The 23,187-nt window shown below is 44.0% G+C and overlaps 1 protein-coding gene across 1 annotated transcript in view; it reads right to left on the bottom strand.

The window, feature by feature from the left end:
* Positions 1 to 13,217, bottom strand: part of DISC1 (DISC1 scaffold protein) — a 369,832-nt gene extending 356,615 nt beyond the window's left edge. The window contains 5 exon segments of the mRNA XM_066236163.1: positions 5,713 to 5,782; positions 12,339 to 12,488; positions 12,491 to 13,077; positions 13,080 to 13,196; positions 13,199 to 13,217. Coding sequence (XP_066092260.1) covers positions 5,713 to 5,782; positions 12,339 to 12,488; positions 12,491 to 13,077; positions 13,080 to 13,196; positions 13,199 to 13,217 — 943 coding nt within the window.
* Between the last annotated feature and the right edge of the window lie 9,970 nt (positions 13,218 to 23,187).

Here is a 23,187-nt window from a genome sequence, read left to right as displayed (position 1 = left end):
TTGATTCAGTGTCCCCTTAGCCATTATGAAATGGCCATTTTTGTCTCTGAGTACTTTTGCTGTCTTGTAGTCAGCATTATCCGATATGAGTATTGCTACGCCTGCTTTTTTTGGATGTTATTTGCTTGGAGTATTGTTTTCCATCCTTTCACTTTGAATTTGTTTTTATCCTTGTTACTTAGATGAGTTTCCTGTAGGCAGCATACAGTTGGATTTTCTTTTTTAATCCATTCTGCTACTCCGTGCCTTTTTATTGGTGAGTTTAATCCGTTTACATTTAGTGTAATTATTGACACTTGTGAGTTCCCTATTGCCATTTTATATCTTGCTTTCTGTTAGTTTTGTGTCTTGTTTGATCCTTCTCTTTCGTTTTTCTATCTTTTGTTTTTATTTGGTTGTATTCCATACATCTTTCCTCTGTTGCTATCTTTTTTATCTCATGTGCTTCTGTGGTGGTTTTTTCAATGGTGGTTACCTTTGAGTAATGAAAAGGGTCCCTACCCTGTTCATTGTAGCAAACTATTTTGTGAGTACTTTTGCACTCCATCGTCCTTTGCTACTGTTAATCTCCATCTTCTCCCCCTCTTTCTTTTTGTTGTTGTCACAGTTTAAATTTGGTTTTATTGTGTTCTTCTTGGAGCTTTTACTTGTGGCTCTGTTTTTTTTTTTGTTCTTTGTATCTGATTGGAGAACCCCCTTTAGTAATTCCTGGAGTGGGGGTTTTCTGATGATAAATTCCTCATCTTTTCTGTATCTGTGAATGTTTTTATTTCTCCTTCATATTTGAAGGATAGCTTTGATGGGTATAGTATTCGTGGCTGAAAGTTTCTCTCTTTCAGGACTTTAAATATTGGGGTCCACTCTCTTCTAGCTTGTAGAGTTTCTGCTGAGAAATCTGATGATAATCTAATGGGCCTTCCTTTATATGTTGTATTCTTCTTTTCCCTGGCTGCCTTGAGAATTTTTTCTTTGCTGTTGGTTTGTGTCAATTTCATTATGATATGCCTTGGAGTAGGTTTGTTGGGGTTAAGAAAACTCGGTGTTCTGTTTGCTTCTTGAATTTGAGGCTTTAGTTCTTTCCACAGGCTTGGGAAGTTCTCATCTATTATTTGTTTGAGTATGTTCTCCATTCCATTTTCTCTCTCTTCTCCCTCTGATATACCTATTATTCTTATGTTATTCTTTTTGATGGCGTCAGATAATTCTTGTAGGGCTATCTCATTTTTTTTAATTTTTGAGTCTCTTTCTTCTTCTCTCTGTTGTGCCTCAAGTTGCTTGTCTTCTATTTCACTAATCCTCTCTTCTATCTGACCTGTTCTATTAGCTAAGCTTGTTACTTCGTTTTTCAGCTCGTGAATTGAGTTTTTCATCTCTGTTTGATTTGTCTTTATAGTTTCAATTTCTTTGGACATATATTCTTTGTGTTCATTGAGTTGTTTTCTGAGCTCCCTAAATTGCCTTTCTGTGTTTTCTTGTATATCTCGGAGGATTTTTAGGATTTCTATCTTGAATTCTCTGTCATTTAGCTCCAAGGTTTCCAATATATTAAATTTTTTCTCCATAGATTTTTCCTCATCTAGCTGTGTTACCTCTCTTTCTTTTGTATCCATGATATTCGATTTTCTCTTTCTTAATGGCATCTGAGGGTGGTTTTGTTGATAGTATTAATGAGATTTAATAAAGAATAAAAAGTTAAAAAAAATAAAAAATCAAAAAGAGTTGTTTTTTTTTAAAAAAAATTAATAATGAAATAAAGAAAATTAAAATAATAATTTTTACAAAAAGGAAATTATTCCCCCCCTCCTTTTTTCCTCTCCTCTCCCCTTTTTCTTGAGAAAATCTTGTGGTGAACTGTGAATTATAACAAACAATGCCTGTGTTGGAGGTCCTGAATTGGGGAAAAGTAATAAAGGGGCAAAAAAAAAAAAAAAAAAAGGGGGGGGGGCGGTATGGACCCACAAAAAGCAAATAAGGAAAAAATTTGGGTCAAGAATAAAATGATTTGCTTTTAGGTGTTGGTGTTGTCTAAGAGTTATGATGAGAGGAATAAGAGAACAGAAAAATGGGGGGACAAATTAAAAAAATACTATTGTATTTAGTGGAACAAGAACTAGATAAAATGGAGAGCCAGGGATGGGAGCACTGCTAGTGAGTTAAAAAGGTGAAGTAAAAAACCCCCAAAATGCCACAAACATAAGTTTGAGTCCCAGATAAGATAATTTGTTTGTTATTGAGGTTTGAATGAGAGGAGATGTAAAGGAGAAAGGAAGAAACTAATATAGAGGGAGAAAAGAAAGAGAGAGAGAGAGAAAAAAAGAGGGAACCAGTAAAAGAAGAAAAAAGAAAGGAGAGAGAGAGAGTTAAGGGTTTTGGAGTGCAACCCTCATAGAGAGAAAGGAAGAGGAGAAAAAAGATAATGGGAGATGTAACACTTATGGGTAGTGTAGTTCAAGGAGAGGAGAGAGTAAGACCGGCAGAGAGTTAATCGGCCAAATTGGAGGAGGAAAAAAAGTATCAAGAATGAAGATAAGAGAAACAAACGAACAAATATAATAAAATGGGATAGGTTATAAAGTCTGCAGATTATTCTTGATTTTGAGAGGTTATCTTCTTGTTTTTTCTTTTCTCTCCCTCTTCCTGGTCAGTGACTCTGTACCCCAGGTTCTGCCCCTTTGGCACGCTCAGGTAGAGGTTTGCAGTTGATAAGTCTCTATGGCAATGTCATGTATTGTGCTTTAGTCTCGTTGGGAGTCAAGGCTCATTAGCTTTCATAGGCTCCGACAGTGAGAGAGTCCGTGTTCCTGGAGCCTTTCTCCTAGTCTTTCCTTCCTCAATTAGTAGCCTGATAATCCAGCTATGGGGTTGTTGCTGCCTCTGCCTGGATAGTAAGAGGTTCAAAGAGCTGGCAACTCCCCACTCTATTTCCACTCAGCACAGGGCTCTGGGTAAGGCTCAGTCAGTCAGAGCTGCTAGCATAATCTGGCGGGCTTTCCGCCCACTCAAAGACCTCTGGCTCTGCCACTCTGTCCGGTAACACAGGCGGGCACCCACTTCCGGGGTGCTTGGAGGAAACTCTCATTCACTATCTGCGCGCGCAGACCAGGATATCCGGCCAGTAGTCTCACGCTCTGAGTGAAACCCCCAACCGCATGGAAATTTGCAGCGCTGGAATTCGCTCTCGCTCCGTCCCCGTGCGCGGCTTTTGCAAGGCGCTGGGGCGGCCCGAGATTCCGCTTTTGCCCACACAAAGGCCCCTGACTCTGCCCCTCTGTGCGATAACACGGGCGCGCCCTGCCGAGGCACTCGGAGGAATCGCTCACTACCTATCTACGCGCGCACACCAGGATATGAGGCCTGCCGCGTTTCCCTGAGTGAAACCCTCACCAGCACGGAAAATTTCCACTGTTGGAATTAGTTCTCGCTCCCTCCCGTGCGCGGCTTTCCCAGGGCGCTGGGGCTGCCCAGAGATTCTGCTTTCGGCCCACAGAAAGGCCTCTGACCCTGCCTCTCTGTGGGGCAACACGGACACCCACTTCCAGGGCTTAGGAAGAGATCTCTCGCCCACTAACTGCGCACCAACCAGGAGAACGGGTAAAATGGCTGCCCCGCTTGTCTTTCTTTGTTTGGGTTTGGCGCGAGTGTTAGCTTGTATTGCCCGGCTTGCCACAGGAACAGTTTTTCCTCCACTAGGATCTCCGTGCCACAGCCTGATTCGGCCTTTTGTGCGCGGCCTGGATGTATTCACCCCCTTTGCCCGCCTCAGTTTCTATATTCACAGTTACCAGAGAAAGCCGCCCTGTTTAAGTTAGTGAGGAAGGCGGAGCATTTCTTACTCCCTATTTCCTTCAGGATTTGGTTATATATTTAGCCAATTTTTCACTCGACCATACCTTCGGGTGTATTGTGAAGCATCTGGAGGCTCCAAGTATAGGTTTTTCTGTTTCTGGTTGAAGATCTTGTTGAGTTTTGGGGGAGATTTATCGGTATCGCTTCCTACTCCGCCATTACTCTGACGTCATCTCCCAAGATACTTTATTCTTTTAGCTTCCCTGATGAGGTATATCCTACCCAACCTTGGTGTTCCCTTAGGTGTTTCGGAGCTATTTGGAAAAAAAGACTAATGAAGTCCATTGAGAGAACCAAGTCTAAAAAGTCACCAGGTCTTGATCAGAAAAAGACAGTCTGGTTTTCCACCTGTGTCACAGTCTTGTGTTACTGCAAGAGCTGTATTATTAAAGGGGCTGGGGGGATCCAAGACTCAACCCACAGCCGAGAAAATAAATTAATGCGATAGTGGAAAGCTTCAAAACTAGGTTTACTTGTCTTTCACAGGCAAAAGCCAGCAGGTACATCCTGGTCCAGGAATAGCTCACTTGCTTTCTTTCTATAGCTGTGCTGGGTGGGGGTGGTACTTCTCTGCACAGAATTGCCCCCTCTCTCACACTTTTCATCCTCCACATAGCATCATTATGAAATCAAGATGGCCTGTAGAGAGTGGAAGGGTTCAGAGAGTTCCATCTCCATCCCCAAATCTTTCTCCTTCCTCCCACCCTGCCCCTGACATCACTTTCCAAACTCAACCTCAATAGAATATGTAATGAGAACACCAGACACTGGCTCTGGGCATTCCTTAAAACAGGATTTGCAACCTCCTCTTGAAAATCACTCACCCCTTTCCTGTAGTGCCCTCACTACTATGGTCTGTGAAGCATTCATTGGGAATACCAGAATACGGTCCAACTAGGTGGAAGACCATAACCTCAAGGCTAACGAGCTTCCCAAATAATCTATAAGTCTATATTCTATGTCTAGACCAATCTTGGGTATGCTAAACAAATATCTATCAAGTTCGTAGTGTCTGGGGCGGGGGGTGATTAGAAGTTATTTTAAGTTCCCTCTGTTCCCCACTTCCAGCAGAAATGGCTATGAAATCTTACAATCAGTATCCGAAGTCCTTATGATTGTTCCCAGGCCAACCACACCTGAATCCTTCCTCTAACACAGTCTACCCTGTGTCCACTCAGCCGCCATGTCAGCCCTCGTCTCTACTGGTCCTGTTCCTATTTTGGTTCCACACTGTTGCTGGTTTTTTTTCTGGCTTCTGACCAACTCCTCCACATTTTGGCCTCATGTTGTTACCTCTCCTTTCTAGCTTGGACATTTGGGCCATCTTCACAGAAACCTGATAGATTTGATGCCTGCAGCAGAGCCTGGCACCTTTCAAACCCATCCCGTTTCCCATCTCTGAGCCTGGAGAGTAAGAAGTCAAAGTGCTCAGTAAGAGCTTATATTTACATACATCATAAGGTCAGAGACTGAGTCTTCCTTGCCTTCCTATTCCTGCCACATTGCCAAGCATATAATAGATGTTCAACAAATATGTTTTAATGAATGAGTAATTATAGATCTATCACACCTTAGGCAGGCAGATGACAAGTTGATAGGGCTTTTATACTATAGTTTAAGTACTCCACATTTCCAAACAATCAATAAAGTTATACTTATAACCCAAGGGATTAATGCTCATAAAATGTTTTAAAATCCACAAAATAATAATGCCGTGAAATGATCCACTGTCACCGAGCAGACATGATCAGAGGAAATTACCACAATTCATTAGGGATGTGGAAGACAGATCTGAGCAAGAAAAGAATGAGAAATGGGACGTTACAGGGAAAAGAAGAAATATTCAATAAACAGAGTCAAACTCACCCTTATCATAATCATCATCCTCAATTGCTTTTTATTGGAGTTTCTGAAGCTTTAATTGTAAGGTGTTTACCTAGATTGTATTGGAGGAGAAAAATGTAAAACAAATTAAAATAGCATTCAAGCAAACTTATTTTAGTAAAGTTAAGAGCATTTAGAAACCATTTCACACCTGAATTTCTTTATTCTTATTTAAAAATGGAACCACAAATGTACATTTTCTAATGCCAGATGAATTACTTTCTTACACACCAAAAAAGCTGTATAAAGAAAAAGTGTGATTTGAGCATAAAATCCACAGTTAAAATGTTACTTAAAACAAAAACATCACACTGTACCCTTATCTACATGAAAAATGCATAATAAAAAGGATAGCAAATTCCCTGACCTGATCAAATAGTCTGTTTTAAAAAATCAGATTAAAATTACGAAGGTGAACACACCACACTGGAAGTGAAACCAGGAAAAGCAACATGAACTTCAGCTCAGCAGGCTGTTCTGCAGGCTGGGGAAGGGTGACAGGAAGGACTTCACAATCCCTGGTGGGAAGTCTTAAGGCTCACAGACCTTCCATTACAGAAAAGGGAATTACTTCATTTAACCCGCTATAGATTCAACAATCCATCATTTGTCAGAGAATCACCAATAATTAACTTGTAATTATCTTTCTTCTCAACCAGGAGGCCCAGGGATATTTTTGGAAATGAATTATTGGCCAATCAATGAATGGGTTGGAGCTGGTTCCCATCCTTTGCCTGGCATACACCTGCATTTCCTTCAATACCTAGCTCAGGTGTCAGACCCTCCAGCCTGTGGTAAATATCCTTCCTCTTTACTGCCACTGTGTCCTGTACTTGCTTCTATTCATATGCTCTGTGTAACAAATATTTACTGAGTGCCTCCTAAGTGTCAGGCACTGTTTGAGGTGCTGAGATATAGCCCAAAATTCTTAGCCCTCAAGACTTCCATTCTTTGAAGGAAGATAAAAATAAAGATAATTAGGAGGTGTTATGGAGCCTTAAAAAGTGATTCATGCTAGCCTGACCAGGTAATGGCACAATGGATAGGGCTTTGACCTGGGACACTGAGGAGCCAGGTTCAAAACCCTGAGGTCACTAACTTGAGTGTAGGCTCATCTGGCTTGAGCATGGGATCATAGACATGACCCCATTGTCTCTGGCTTGAGCCCAAGATCACTGGCTTGAGCAAGGGGTCACTGGCTCAGCTGAAGCCCCCCAGTCAAGCACATATGAGAAAGCAATCACAACTAAAATGCAGCAAGTATGAGTTGATGCTTTTCATCTCTCTCCCTTCCTGTCTGTTTCTCTCTCTCTCTCTCTCTCTCTCTCTCTCTCTCTCTCTCAAAAGAGAAAAAAAGTGATTTGTACTATAAAAGAAGAAGAAAGTAGACCCAAGTAAGGGGATCAAGAATACTGGTAGCCAGTGGGGCTATGGTTTTAAATAAGATGTCATTGAGAAGGTGACATCTGAGCAAAGATTTAAAAGCAGTAAGGAAGTAACCCGAGGATCTCTGGGAGAAAAACATTCCAACAGAGAGAAAAACCAGAGCAAAGGCAGCGGGCAGAGTGATCCTGGCATTGCAAATTACAGCTCAAGGGCCCCTGTGTACCAGGAGGAGTGATTAAAGGGGCAGTTGTGAGAGGGGAGGTCAGAGGGGTGAGAAATGCATTATGAAGAGACATGAAGACCCTTTAAAATTTCTGATTTCACTCGGAGGGTCACAGGAGCTGTTGGGCACAGGGGGGCCAGAGAGCATATGCCCTGATTATTGTTTGAAAAACAGCCTTCTGACTGCAGTGGGCAAGGGCAGAGGGAGGGGGAAGAGACTGAGGAAATGACCCAGGAAGGACATGGCAGTAGCGTGGATCATGGCAGGGGCAAGGAAGATGGTGAGAGGTGATCTGTTTCTGTATATATTCAAAGATGGCTAGTTGGAGATAAAACCAATAGGATCTGCTAAGAGATCACCAGTGGAAGTGAAAGAGAGTCAAGGTGATGCCAGGTTTTTGGTCTGAGCCACTGGAAGAATGGAGTTGAAAGAGATTATCTTGGTACTTATCACGTGGTGCTACAGCTACCATTTCCATTTTATCTTGATTTGTGTCGTGTAGTTTTATTTTGTCTGCACGGTCCATTCACCCGAGCATCTGGAGGGTGAGAATACTCTGTGTGTGTGTAGAAATGGCAACACTCACTGCGATTTGGTTCTCTGCTGCCCTGGACACACGGGGGGGGGGGGGTTGTACCTCCTTCCCCAGTCTGGTATAGTTAATGAGCGTGAGTGGGAAGGACAAAGGTCACCTCTGCATCAAAGCATTTAACTGCTCTTGTAGGATCCCTCAGTGTTCTCTGCCTTGACTCAGTGATTGAGGGGCCCTATGACCAGAGTGTGCAGCCTGGGGTCCTGAGTGACTCAATGGAGCATAGCCCCCAATCGCCTCAGGGAACATGCAGCATAAGCAAGAAGCATGATTTTGTGATGCTAAGCCTCTGATACTGTGTTGCTGTTACTAACCCATTCTAACTAACACAATCTTCAAAGCCAGGCACAATGGAGCTGCGCCAGTAGTCCTTAGCAAATGCTTTCTGAATGAACAAAGAAATGAATGAGCTCGTTAACCCCTTTATCCTTGAAGTGAACATGACAAGTGTAAATTTTACCAGTAGCTTAGCCCTAGATACTAGTGATAGAGGAAAGGCTGCATTATCATCACCAATCCAAATGAAGGCCTCATTAAACATGCACTAGAGTGGGTGCAGAAGAACCACAGGAAAGAAGGTCAGAGAAAACTTCATTGCAGCCACTGCCGACCTCACCTTCCCCCTCTCATCCAGCCATCCCTGTAGGACCCTGAACGGAGGCCCTGGGATATGTGGGAAAGTCCGCTGTAGAAGCACAATGACTAATGGGCATGGCTTACCCAGTGGCACAGATGAACCACATAAGCAGGCGGTTCATCTCCTTTTCCTCCAACTGCCACAACCAGAGGTGTGCAGGGCTCTGCCCATTTCCCTACTCTGCACATCCAGTTACTATTTCCTCTTATTGCCTTTTTACAGCCCTTCCCAATGTCCCTGAGTGGCCATTTTTCAACAGCATTAAATACGCATACAGTCAATTCTCGCTCATGGTAGTCATGCTCTACAAAGTCACCGTGAACCCTTGGGTAGCAAGTACTGAACCATTCTTCCAGCAGACGGAAACACAGGGTTAGGCTCCTGGGAGCCTCTAGTCACAACACTCTTGTCAACTGATCAATATATGACTGTGTTTTATGTATATTTTAGTTTAAAGATGTTTATTGAATATATATACGTAGCTGACTCATTGGCCATGGCCAGGTAGCACTGTCCAGGTGGTTAAAGCACTGTCCTCGATCAGGGACAGACAAGAATCAACCATGAATGCATGAATAAGTGGAACAACAAGTTGATGTTTCTCTTTTTCTCTATCTCTCTTCCCATCCCCTTCCCCATCTCTGTCTCTTTTCCTTCTTCTTTCTCTAAAAATCAATTTTAAAATATAGCTGATTCATTAACACTGAACTCATGGCTAATAGCACGGCAGCTCACACCTGGGCCGAGCTTCTCTAGCATGCGTTTTCTCCAGAGGGAACATCGCAGCTGTTTTGCACTTAGGAGCACAGACAGCACAGCAGCCCTGCACTTAGGGACCATTTTAAACAGTGAAATCACCAACAAAACATACACAAAAAATTTTTAAAACGTGGTACTAAACAGACCACAAAAAGGACACTTGTTTACAGGAGAGCTGGATCCAGCAGGCAGAACGTCACCTTGTACGACCTCTGCCAGGAACATACAAATTTTTAGCCCTTCTGCGCATGTTCACAAATGACCAGAAAAACATTTCAAGCACTAACTTCGGGGTCACAAATAAATTTTATCAAGTAAGCAAATGCACAAATATAGAAACCACGAATACTAAGGATCAACTGTTTTAAAAGAAGTCAAAATTCAAATCCCTGAGATTTGCATTTTTACTTAAGGAGAAAGGAGAAGGAGTTAAGTAATAACCTAATATCCTAAGGAACCAGAATATAATATCTAAAGTGCTCCAAAACACTACAACCCCAATTTTTCAAAGGATCTTTTTCAAGTCTTTAGCCAACCCCTCCCCCAATCTTGAAGGCCTCCCCATAGCCCCAGTGGGCAAACTGGGTCCTCTGTGCAGATCAAATAGAAAAAGCAGGGCTTCCCCAAGCAACCCTTCACTATGGGCAACTCAGCTATTGGGGCCTCTTGCTCCTGTAAGGTCTACACTCCAGACAGAGTTCCTTCCATCACCCTTACCACACTAAATAAACTTAATTCCTCCTCCAAACAACAGACATCAAATAACTGAAAACAGCATCATGTTTGCCCTTGCCCAGGTATTAGAATATCACAAAGATACTTAAACTACAGATAAATTGCATCCCAATTTTATCATTTGACACTCTGAGTCTGCGTGTGCACTGGTGTAGGGGAGGGCAGCCCTTTGGGACCTTACCTGATGGGACCTGATGCTATCTCCAGGTAAAGAGTGTCAGAATTGAATTAAATCATAAGACACCCAGCCGGTGTCAGAGAATTGTTGTGATGAGGCAACAGCCAGCCTCCCTCCCATGTTACAACTGTGACCAGACGCTTTTAGTGCCTTTGTCCTTTGTGTGCCTGCCTCTCGGATTCTCTTCTTACGCCTTAGAGTAGATAGTCAAGCAAAAAAAAAATCTGTCAATTATCCAGATTAGTTACTTCACTGGTACCTGCGGAGCACCAGGAAATATACTAGACAACAAACATCCAATAATGTCTAAGAAAAGTGACCTATAATTATGGAGCTCTGGTCAAGTGCAGAAATTGGACCCACGAACCAATTATTATTGGCTGTGGTGAATGCTATCATGGGGCGTGTCAGAAGTGTTTTGGGAACAAAATGGAAGGAGGGATTCAATTGGTCTGGTGGGGGAGGAAATGTCTTACAAGGAAGTGGCTTTGGAGCCACACCAGAAGGGATAAATGGGAGCTTGGCAGGTGGGAAAGTGCAGGAAGGAAATTCCAGGCAAAGGGAAAACTGTGAGCAAAGGCCTGAGGAACAGCTGTCCCTGGGATCTTCAGGAACAGGAAGCAGCACCAGATGGCTGTGCACAGGAGGAAGGCACCGGGGCCAGCTGGGAAAGTAGATGATCAAGATAAACAACTTGGATACTATCCCAAGGAGCAATGAGCCACCAAAGGTTTTAAGCCAAAGAATCACACTATCGCACCTCTCTCTGGGAAGATAACTACACTGCATACACAGAGGATGACCTGGAGAAAGGTACATATGTCAAGAATCTCTTGCAAACCCAGGTGAAAGATAGAAGGACGTGCACCAGGGTTGGGGCCGTGGCACAGCCATGGGAGATAGGTTGGCTAAAGAATGATGAGGGTTTGGAGATGGACACAAGTGGGGAGGGTTGAAGATAGCTGCAGTTTCTCTAAGGAGCTGGAGGGATGGATTCCATTACTTCAAATCAACAAATATTTAGAGATTTGGTGGGGAAAACAATGGAGTCTGTTTTAGACTTATCTAACTCAAGGATTCCACACATTACTTGGGGATAGAGACCTTCCCATCTGGCCTGGCTTTGCTGTCTCCCTGGGTTATAAATCAATGGCTGGGCTGAGGTTCCTGAGGGCCAGAACATCAGGCCATGTGTGAAGAACTGAAAGTAAATGAGATGCGATTGCTGGGAATAAATGTGACCTTCACAGTGTCAGATAACTCTACCAAGTGCCTGATGTGTCGCTGCCCTACTTCTCTGCTCACGTGGACGTATGTACACATGCACACATATACACACATGTATGCATACACAAAACACACCCAGAAGGAAAACACGGCCCCTCACTAGGATGAGCCACACAGCCCAGTGGGTCAGCCACAGAGCACCTCCGCCTAGGTTTCTCTGGGAACATCTGGGTGAAAACATCCTGGCTGCTGGCAGTTGGACTGGCTCTCAGACTGGGTGGACAGAACCAGTGGCGTTACACTATCACGATGCTCACACTCACAAGTATGCAGTCTATCCTAATTCCCAAAGCACTTACGTTCTCATCTGAGCCATAGAACAATCCTATGCAGTGTTACCATCTTTAAAAAAGGAAGCCAAGGGCCTGAGAGGTTTAATGAACAGAAGCAAACTCTGTCAGGCGGTTCCCACTACAGGAGGTTCACGCCCTACACGGGCATCACTGCTTTGTCCGTCTGGGCCCCCACAGCTGCCAGCCTGTCCCCTGCTCCCTGGCCCATTTCCTGTTTCAGAGCAGAGCTGAGCTGCATTAACCATGTGTCAGGAACAGCAGGGGAGCCCGCAGCCCAACACAGAGAACATTTGAGCACTTACATGACACAGCAGATGAACCAAGACCAGCTTTGTGTTCAAACAGGAAGAAGAGAAACGAAAGTGCAAAGCGTGTGTCTGCAGCCCACCACCAAGGAGATGCTGCAGCTTCTGGAAGGGAGTCGGTCAACCCCTGAACCTCTCATTTCCTACCCTCTGCCCAGATCTAATCTGAGCCTGTGACACTCACAAGGGCCCAGAGGCTGGGGAGACACTGACCTCCAGCAGCCTGTGGTTGCTGAGCTGACATTCCAACAGCAGGGGTTCGCACTTGCTAAGCACCAGGTCCCAGTGGAGAGCAGCTCCCTCAAACCCTGCAGGGTCCGGGGTGCAGGAGGAGGCAGCATCTGTGTCCAGTACAGGAAGCGAAGCGGCTCATGCTCCAGCCCGAGGCTGCGCTCTGCAATCTGGGCAGAGTCTGCAGGGCCCTGAGCAGCCTTGACACTGAAGGGGGCAGAGAAAAGTCTAGGGTCCTCGCAGGGCCTGTCCAAGCCAGCAGCCTTAGCTTCCGTGTCCTCGGCTTCTCGGGACGGTGGGCATCCTTCTGCCTCTCCGCGCTCGCTGGCAGAGCTGAGCGAGAGCTGGATGAAGCTGAAGTTGGAGGTGAAGGCCCCCTGCGAGATGGCAGGGGCTGAGCAGGGCTCGGGGCCACTCACCTCCTCTGGGGCCAGACAGGCCCTTGTCCAGGTGCCCTTTGCTCCTTCACCACATGCAGCATCCCCGTGAGGGCCCGGGGCCTCCAAACTGTCCATGGCTGAAAGCTCCCCCCGACAGGCAGTGACCCCAGGGCCACACGACCTGGTCAACCTATTGAGCAGTTTGGTGCCAGCTCTGAACTGAGTCCCAAAGAACCCTGAGGTCCCTTTCACCGGGGTCAGCACAATGCCTAGGTGGTCCACAGTGGTCAGAGCCGAGGCTGCCGTGCTCCTGAGAAGAGGACTCTCAACCAAGGGGCCTGGCCTCCAGGGTCCAGGCCACACCGTGCAGCCCTGGACTCAGAGTGGTGGGGATCCTCACCACACGGCCTTCCCTGGGCCTGGAAAGGAGTACCTGCAGCAGAGGAAAGGCATCTGATCTGGGCCCTGCTTCACTTCTCATATAGCCAGGTTTTCGTGCCAGCCTTCTCCTCTGAAAAGAGAAAAGAGAACAGCAAACACGCATGTCTCATGGGCTCAGCAGGAACTGTGTTTGGAGGACATCCCTAGGTTTTGAGGTCATCTCTGGATGCATCTGAGATGCTGACTCGGGGCTCAGGGGTCACCCCGGTGCGAAAATTCTGATGACCCCTGGGAAGGGTTGCTTGACCGCGTAGAAGCGGCACAGCGTCTCTGCTCCTCTATTTAGCAGAGCAGCTGGCATTGCTGTGAATTGTGCCAACACGTCAGCTTGCACACAGGAACCACAGCCTCAGCAGCTCCCCAAACCCTCCAGCATCTCGCCTGTTGGTGTTTCAGGCACATCAGCACTTCCATCCCAGAGTCAGCCCAGAAAGCAAACTAATTGAAACTGAATGCCAGCATATTCTTCAAAGTGAGATCCAATCACCGATCCTAGCTACTCAGTGCACAATAGGTAAGCTTTCATTAGCTCAGTTGTCCATGTCTCTGCATGCCGGTGGACCATGGACAGCTGGCTGTGACATAATGTATGCCCATCAGTTCTTCCCAAACAGTGACAAAAGGAGGCCCTGATCGATGTGTTCCCCAAACCAGGGACAGTGTTCCCCTTCTGGCTATGCAACAGGAATAGAAACAATAGAAATTGCTGACACCTCACAGAAGCAGGACAGTATATCAGTGGACAGCATAGACTCTGGCACCTCGTTGCCTGGTTCAAAACCCTGGCTGTGTTCTTGCTGGCTGTGTGACCTTCCACAAGTTACTTAACCTCTCTGTGCCTCAGTTTGCTTATCAGTAAAATGGAGAGAGTAATATTATCTCTCTCATAGGATGGTTGTGAGCATTAAATTAAATTCCTATGTCAACAGCTGAGAACAGTGCCTGGCACATGTGATTAGTGTGACAAAAGTTAGTTATTATTTTTACATTGCATAGCAACTTGTCACTCCTAATGTGTCTTTATCCACACTAATTACTTTTGCTCCCACCAAAATTATACGAATCATCCAGACCAAGAAAATAACTTCCCTCTTATAGTTAAAGAAACCGAGGCTTAGAGAATATGACATTATGGAAACATCTTCAGGTGGCCTGGTGACCAGTGCCAAAGTCTCCTGAGTGCACTGGCCCATATGGCGCTCTCCCCAGGGGCCCTCCTGCACCTCAAATCGAGTGAGACAGAAGGCATAAAGCTAGGACCAACAGCACTAACTGCAGTGGTAGGCACACCACAGTCTGGAGCAAGAAGGGGAACAAAGCTTGGCTCCAGGCCCACATTGTGCTCTGTCTCCCAGAGTGTAGCTGGTCCCAAGATCTTTGCCGTGGTAAACAGAGTGCTAGGCATGTGGGATCCCATTGGGTTACAGTGATAGCACAAAACAGTCTCTGTGGAATGGGTGTCATTGGTAATTCTTGGGGGAAAAAGCACCATGACCTATAGGCCACCTGTTCCCTGATTTGAGTATCTGAGGAAAACAGAGCCCAAGATGTGTTCACCCAGTGGCTTATTCTTGCCAGTTGGGCATGCCAACTGTAGGGACTGAGGAAGGGCTAAGGCCACCCAGTGCACATAAAGTACTGAAAGCTTGCAGCGAAGGAAAGAATGAAACAAGGACCATGAGGGGGTGGGAGAGGAAGTCAGAATAACGGAAGGGAGGAAGGCATTAACAATACAACCCCAGGAACTTGGTACCATTTTCATTTTATAAATGATGAAATTAAAGTTCAGAAGACTTAAATTTTCCCTGGAACTCCTGAGTCATAGTTTGCCAAATCATGTTTTGCTCGTTACTGAACAATAAACCAGCACAATGGCCAGCATTGATGTTACTCAGGCAGAGCGGCCACACAGAAGCTGGAGCTTTGCGCTGAGAGGGACATTGAATGGGGGAGTGGCACAGTCCAGTGTGCATGTATGAACAGGTCACACTGTGGAGGACAGACCAGATGGGAGAGAGGACACAGAACAGTCAGGAGGCACCAAACCAAGGGTGAAAGAGGGGAATCAGCCTATAGCACACACAGTCGTCGTCCTGGTGCTTCACAGAGCTGAGGTCACTTCTTAGAATTCTAAACACATCTCCCACCCTCTCCGTCTTTCCCAAGCAATACTTAGACATATAAATATTTGGGGGCCAAAAGAGTGATGGTCTCAATAATCTCTCTACAATCTGACCAAGTGATGGCGCAATAGAGCATCAACCTGGAATATGGAGGACTCAAGTTCAAAACCCCAAGGTTGCCAGCTTGAGCGTGGGATCATAGACATGACCTCAAGGTCGCTGGCTTGAGCAAGGGATCACTGGCTCAGCTGGAGCCCTCCAGCCAAGGCATTATGGGAAAGCAATCAATGAACATCTAAAGTGCCGCAACCATGAGTTGATGCTTCTTGTTTCTCTCCCTTCTTGTCTCTTTCTTTCTCTATAAAAATAAAATAAAATAATCTCTCTACAAAAGAACCCCTTCCAAAGTCATCTTAGTTACCCAGATGCCTTCATTTATTAAACATTACTTAGTCTGAAATGTCATTCTTTTCACATGTCATCTTCCACTATCACACATATGTTTATTTAAAACACCCCACACCCAACACAAGCCAGCAGCATCACCTTCAACGACCTAAATGGCCTAAAATGGGAAGTCCAACAGGAAACCCATTTTCTTTTTGTTTTGTTTTTTGTTTTTCTTTATGTAAATCGTTTTTTATTTTTCAATTACCATTGACATAAAATATTATATTAGTTTCAGGTGTACATCCCAGCGATTAGGCATTATATAATTTACCAAGTGATCATCTCAGTACATCCCATACCCATTGGACACCATATATAGTTATTACAATATTATTGACTATATTCTCTATGCTGCACTGTGTATCCCCGTGACTATTCTGTAACAATCAATATGTACATCTAAGCCCGTTCATCTTTTCCACCTATTTCCCCAGACCTCTCCCATCTGGCAATGGTCAAAATGTTCTCTGTATCTATGAGTCCATTTCTGTTCTCCTTGTTCATTTATTTTGTTTTCTAGATTCAATCATTGATATATATGTTTTGGGGGTTTTTTTTGTATTTTTCTGAAGTTGGAAACAGGGAGGCAGTCAGACAGACTCCTGCATGTGCCCGACCAGGATCCACCAGGCATGCCCACCAGGGGGCGATGCTCTGTTGCAACCAGAGCCATTCTAGCGCCTGAGGCAGAGGCCATACAGCCATCCTTCAGCGCCTGGGCCAACTTTGCTCCAATGGAGCCTTGGCTGTGGGAGGGGAAGAGAGAGAGAGAGACAGAGAGGAAGAAGAGGGGGAGAGGGGGAGAAACAGATGGGTGCTTCTCCTGCGTGCCCTGGCCGGGAATCGAACCCAGGACTCCTGCACGCCAGGCCGACGCTCTACCACTGAGCCAATTGGCCAGGGTCGATATATATGTATTAATTGCTATTTTAGTGTTCACGTTTTTTACCTTTTTTCTTCTTCTTCTTAATTAAAGACCCTTTAACATTTTATGTAGTACTCGTTTGATGGTGCTGAACTCCCTTACCTTTTTTTTTGGTCTGGAAGCTCTTTATATATCCATTGATTCTAAATGACAGCTTTGATGGGTAGAGTAATCTTGATTGAAGGGCCCTGATTTTCATCACTTTGAATATTTCTTGCCAATCTCTTCTGGCCTGCAAACTTTCTGTTGAGAAATAAGTCGACTGTCCTATGGGAGGTCCCTTGTAGATAATGAACTGCTTTTCTCTGGCTATTTTTAAGATTCTTCTTTGTCTTTAACCTTTTACATTTCAATTATGATCTGGCTTGGTGTGCGCCTCTTTGGCTTCATCTTGTTTGGGACTGTCTGTGCTTCCTGGACTTGTATGCCTATTTTCTTCACCAGGTTAAGGAAGTTTTCTGGCATTATTTTTTCAACTAGATTTTCCATTTCTTGCTCTCTCTCTCTCTCTTCTCCTTCCAGCACCCTGTGATACAAATGTTGGTGCACTTAAAGTTGTCCCTTAAATCATCTTTATTGTTTTCAATTCTTTTTTCTTTTTGCTGTTCTAATTGGGTGTTTTTTGCTTCCTTATCTTCCAAATCGCTGATTTGATTCTTGGCTTCATCTATTCTACTACTGATTCCCTATAAATTATTCTTCATTTCAGTTAGTGTATCCTTCATTTCTGACTAGTTCTTTTTTATGGTTTGTGTCCTCTTTTACGTTGTTGAGGTTCTCATTGAGTTCACTAAGCATCCTTATAACCAGTGTTTTGAACTCTACATCTAGTGGACTGCTTGTCTCCTTTTTGTTTAGTTCTTTTTCTGGAGTTTGGTTCTTTTCCTTCATTTGGCACATGTTTCTTTGTCTCCTTATTTTGGCAGCCTCCCTGTGTTTGTATCTATGAATTAGGTAGAGCTGCTACATCTCCCGGGCTTAGTAGAATGGCCTATGTAGTAGATGTTCTCTGCAGGTTCCAGTTGCACAGCCTCCCTGATCACCCAAGCTGGGTATGCCAGGTGCACCCCACCCCCCATGTAGGATGTGTACACCCTCATTTTGTAATTGAGCCTTGACTGCTGTCAGCACATCAGTGGGATGGATTTACCCCAGGCCAACTGATCAGCTGCAAGAACTGGCCACAACCATCAACCACCTGGAGGATCAGCAGTGCAGGGGCATACCCCACAGAGCAGGATTTACTTCAGTGGGACTCTGGTGCCTAGTGAGCCCACCCCTTGAGTGTGTCACTGTGGAGGTGGTTGGGTGGTGCTTCAATATGGTATGAAGCTGTTCACTGGGTGCACTGGCTCTAGGCCTCCCGAGATGGGTAGGCCAAGGTCAGCCACTGCCTGTGTTCTTCCCAGGGCCACCTGGCATGAACAAAGCGATTTGCAGATGGCTGTTACTTGTGCTGGACTTGGAGGTACCTAGGAGAGGCCAAGCTGTGATCCAAGGCCGGCTGCTGCTAATGCCAGGCCTTGGGCCACTTAGCAAGAGGTACAGGGCATGTTGAGGCCAGATGCTACTTGTTTAAAAGATTTTAGGAAAGTCTGAAGGGTGAGCCAAGATAGGTTATTCATATGGAAAAGCCAATGGAAACAGCTTGGGTGGGCCTTCAAGTTAGATGGGAAAGGTCTCAGAGAATCACCAGGGTACACATTGTGAGCCAGGCCGATGGAGGCTCAAATATAGTGCCCATCTGCCGGCTCTGTAGTGAGGGAGGCTCAGAAAATGAACAATGGCCTCTGTCAGCACTTCCATTTGGCAGAAAGTTGCCCCATAGCTCTTGTCCTGATGCCAGACAATTCAGTACTTCCTTATAGGTCTCCGGTACCTTTTGAGCTGCTATCCCAACAACAGAATTCAGTGGGAGGGAGTCAGAGGAAGTCCATGTGTGAGCCCTTTAAGAGGAACTGCCTGGGACTCCAGCAGCCACCTGCTGGTTTTTATATCAGAAGTTATGGGGACTTCTCCTCCTGGCACTGGAACCCTGGGCTGGGTAGCCTGGTGTGGGGCTGAGACCCCCCCCCATTCCTCAGGGGGACCTCTACAGCTGAGCTATGCCTCCCAATTTTTATCCGCCACACATGGATGTGGGACCAGCCCATTCCTTGTCTCCACTCCTTCTACCAGCATCAATGTGGTTTCCTCTTTAAATCTCTAGTTGTAGGACTTCCATTCAGGCAGTTCTGATTGACAGTTGTTCTGTGGTTTAGTTGCAATTTTAATATCAGAAAGTCCATTTTCAGTAGCCCATCTATGAGCATGAAGGGGCATGGGGATGTGTGTGTACACACACACACACTGAGAGTAATAAAAATACAAATGTAAGTATACACATATATGCAAAGACATTTATACAGAATGTGGACGTAAATACAGGATGGGCAGAGGGGCATAAATACACAAGTGAAGCATCCTTCTCACCAAACAGACCAGTAAAGTCATTTGCCATAGAACCCCACGCTAGGCTCGCTGACATCTCATATTCACAAACTGACATTGTCCATCCCTTCAAAAGGCAGACTGTTTGCCTAGACTTGATATTAACTAGCTGCTCTTAGCAAGACCTAACATTTCCAGCAGATTCCAAGATGGCAGTGGAATAGACAAGACATACAAACTGCCACCTCACAAGACCAAACTGGATTAAAAATTAATTTAAAAACAATGATCGTGAAAAACCAACTCTGGACTAAAAGAACAGGACTCGAAAACCAAGGAGCACAGAAGAAACCACACCGAGCCTGGTAGGAAGTGCAGGGAAGTGGTGAGGGCTCCCCCACTCCCAGGAGAAAGGGGCAGCTGAGGGTCCAGAGGGATTCTCATTGTGGGGAGAGAGACCCTGAGAGGCGGGGGTCCTCAGTCCCAGGATGAGAGCCCGAGCATAGAAATCCAGAGACTGGAGGAGATGGCCTGAAGTATTTAGTGGGGAGAAGAGCAGGATTTCTGTCTGTAGGAAACGGCTGGCAAAGAAGTTGCAGCCTTAAGGGGCCAGCACATAAAATATCGCTCACAGCCACTAGCCTGGGGCTCCAAGGGCAAGAAAGGCTGAGAGGACTGGTCTCACATGAGGAGACTGGGAAGATGAAGGCACGAGGACACAGACGGCGACAGGGAGAATAATACCTGAGCTGAGTCATTCTCCAGTGCTGAGGCAGCCATAGCTAGGGGAAGGGTTGCTCCTTCCATCCAGCACAAGCCTAGCATGGAACCAGCTGACCCACCTCTAAAAAGCTCTCCAGCTCCAATCAGCACAAAAGGCCATTGAGAAAGAGGAAGTAAAGGGGAGGAACAGTGACTCTGGTTTCCAGGGAGACCTGAGCTACACCTCCCCCTTCTGATATGGAAAACATGCCCCACCCCCAGAGAATAACTGGGCAGACCACACCTTATTCTCAGAGGTCACACCCACAGCATTGCTGGATAGAGTTTCAATGGGGGCCAAAGAACAAGATATGCCCACTTCCCCCATCCTAAACACAGAAGCTCCCTGCTGAGCTCAGCAAACAAATAGCAGGAAAATTAAGACTTTTAAGTGGCTCAACTTGTTAAGGAGAATTAAAATACGAGCAACCAGCAGAGGCTGAGAGATAAAGACCTGGAGGAGGAGCTGCATTCCATAAAGCAACCTCAGACCCACAACCCTAATAAGCTTACAAACCACACACAGAAAAAATGGTGAGACAGAGGAATGTAAACCATATGAATCAACAAGAGAAGTCCATAGAAAAAGAACTGATTGAGATGGAAGTAATCAAATTACCAGATGCATAATACAAAATAATGATTATTAAGATGCTTAAAGATCTCAGAGCTACAATGGATGGACTTAATGAGCACCTAAATAAAGAAACTGCAAGCATCAGAAAGGACACTGAAATCATAAAAAAGAGTCAATCAGAAATGACAATTACAATATCAGAAATGAAGACTACACTAGAAGGAATCAACAGCAGACTGAATGAAGCAGAAGATCAAATCAGCAACTTAGACTCTAAGGCTGAGAGATAAAGACCTGGAGGAGGAGCTGCATTCCATAAAGCAACCTCAGACCCACAACCCTAATAAGCTTACAAACCACACACAGAAAAAATGGTGAGACAGAGGAATGTAAACCATATGAATCAACAAGAGAAGTCCATTGTCCTCTTAGAGGACAAGATAAATAAAAACACAAAAACAGAGCAGCAAAAAGAAAAGACAGTCAAAAAGTCTAAGGAAACTATAAGAGAACTCTGTGAAAATATGAAGAGAAATACATCTGCATTATAGGGGTTCCTGAAAGAGAAGAGAAAGAACAAGAGATAGAGAATCTGTTTGAAGAAATCATAGCTGAAAACTTTCCTAAATTGATGAAGGAAAATATTACACAAGTTCAAGAAGCACAGAGAGTCCTGTTAAAGAAAAACCCAACAAGGCCTACATCAAGACACATCATAATTAAAATACCAAAGTTAAAAGATATAGAAAAAATACTAAAACTAGCAAGAGAAAAGAACTCAATTACCTATAGAGGGGCTCCCATAAAGATGACACCTAATTTTTAAAAAGAAACACTTGAAGCCAGAAGGAAATGGCAAGAAATATTCAAAGTAATGCAAGACAAGAGCTTACAACCCAGACTTCTTTATCCAGCAAGATTATCATTTAAAACTGAAGGAGAAATAAAAAGCTTCCAAGACAAAAACAAAAAACCTCAAGGAATTCATTACAAACAAACCAGACTGCAGAAAATGTTAAGAGGCTTGCTGTAAAAAGAACAAAGGAAAAAAGAAACTAAGAAAAAGAGGATTATAGATTTAAAGAATAAATGGCAATAAACAACTACATATCAATAATAACCTTAAATATAAATGGATTAAATGCTCCAATCAAAAGACATAGGGTAGCTGCATGGATAAGAAAACAGGACCCAAACATATGCTGTCTACAAGAGAACCACTTCAGAACAAAAGATACACATATACTGAGAATAAAGGGATGGAAAAAATATTTCACACAAACAGAAAGGAAAAAAAACTGGGGTAGCAATATGTATATCAGACAAAATAAACTTTAAAACAAAGGCTATAGTAAGAGATAAAGAAGACCATTACATAATGATAAAAGGAGCATTACAACAGGAAGATATAACTATTATAAATATATATGCATCTAATATAGGAGCACCTAAATATATAAAACAGAGTTTGATGGACAAAAAGGGCAAGATCAACAGCAATACTATAATAGTAGGGGATTTCAATACCCCACTAATATCACTGGATAGATCCTCAAGAAAAAAAATTAATGAAGAAACAGCAGACTTAAAGGACACACTAGATCAACTGGATTTAATAGATTTCTTCAGAACCTTTCACTCTAAAGCAGCAGAATACACTTTCTTTTCAAGTGCTCACAGTACATTCTCTACCATAGACCACACGTTAGGACACAAAACAAGTCGTAATAAATTTAAGAAGATTGAAATTATATCAAGCATCTTCTCTAATCACAACAGCATGAAACTTGAAATCAACTACAAAAGAAAAACAGAAATACATTCAAACACTTGGAGACTAAATAGCATGTTATTAAATAATGAATGTGTTAACAATGAGATCAAGGAAGAAATCAAAAAACTTCCTTGAACATATAAAAGTGAACATACAACAACTCAAAATTTATGGGACACAGCAAAAGCAGTCCTGAGAGGGAAGTTCATAGCATTACAGGCATACCTTAAGAAGCAAGAAAAAGCTCAAATTAACAACTTAACCCTGCACCTAAAGGAACTAGAAAAAGAACAGCAAGTGAAGTCCAGAGGAAGTAGAAGGAAGGAAACAATAAAGATCAGAGAGGAAATAAATGACATAGAGGCAAAAAAAAAAAAAAAATACAGAAGATTAATGAAACCAAGAGTTGGTTCTTTGAAAGGGAAAACAAAATTGAAGAGCCTTTAACCAGACTCACCAAGAAAAAAAGAGAGAGGGCTCAAATAAATAAAATTAGAAATGAGAGTCGAGAAGTAACAACCGACACAGCAGAAATTCAAAGGATTATGAAGAACTATATGTCAAAAAATGGGACAACCTAGATGAAATAAATTCCTTAAAATATATAATCATTCAAAAATCAATCTGGCCTGACCTGTGGTGGCGCAGTGGATAAAGCATCGACCTGGAAATGCTGAGGTCACCAGTTCGAAACCCTGGGCTTGCCTGCTCAAGGCACATATGGGAGTTGATGCTTCCAGCTCTTCCCCCTTCTCTCTCTCTGTCTCTTCTCTCTCTCTCTCTCTCTCTCTCTCTCTCTCTCTCTCCCTCTCCTCTCTAAAAAAAATGAATAAATTAAAAAAAATTTTAAAAAATCAATCTGGAAGAATCAGAAAACCTAAACAGACCGATTACAATGAAAGAGATTGAAACAGTTATCAAAAAACTCCCAACAAACAAAAGCCTTGGGCCCAATGGCTTCACAGGTAA

Source organism: Saccopteryx bilineata, chromosome 1 (genome assembly GCF_036850765.1).
Source record: "Saccopteryx bilineata isolate mSacBil1 chromosome 1, mSacBil1_pri_phased_curated, whole genome shotgun sequence".
Classification (NCBI taxonomy): domain Eukaryota; kingdom Metazoa; phylum Chordata; class Mammalia; order Chiroptera; family Emballonuridae; genus Saccopteryx; species Saccopteryx bilineata.
The sequence above is the reverse complement of the archived record's forward strand: the minus strand, read 5'-3'. Positions and strand labels throughout refer to the sequence as shown.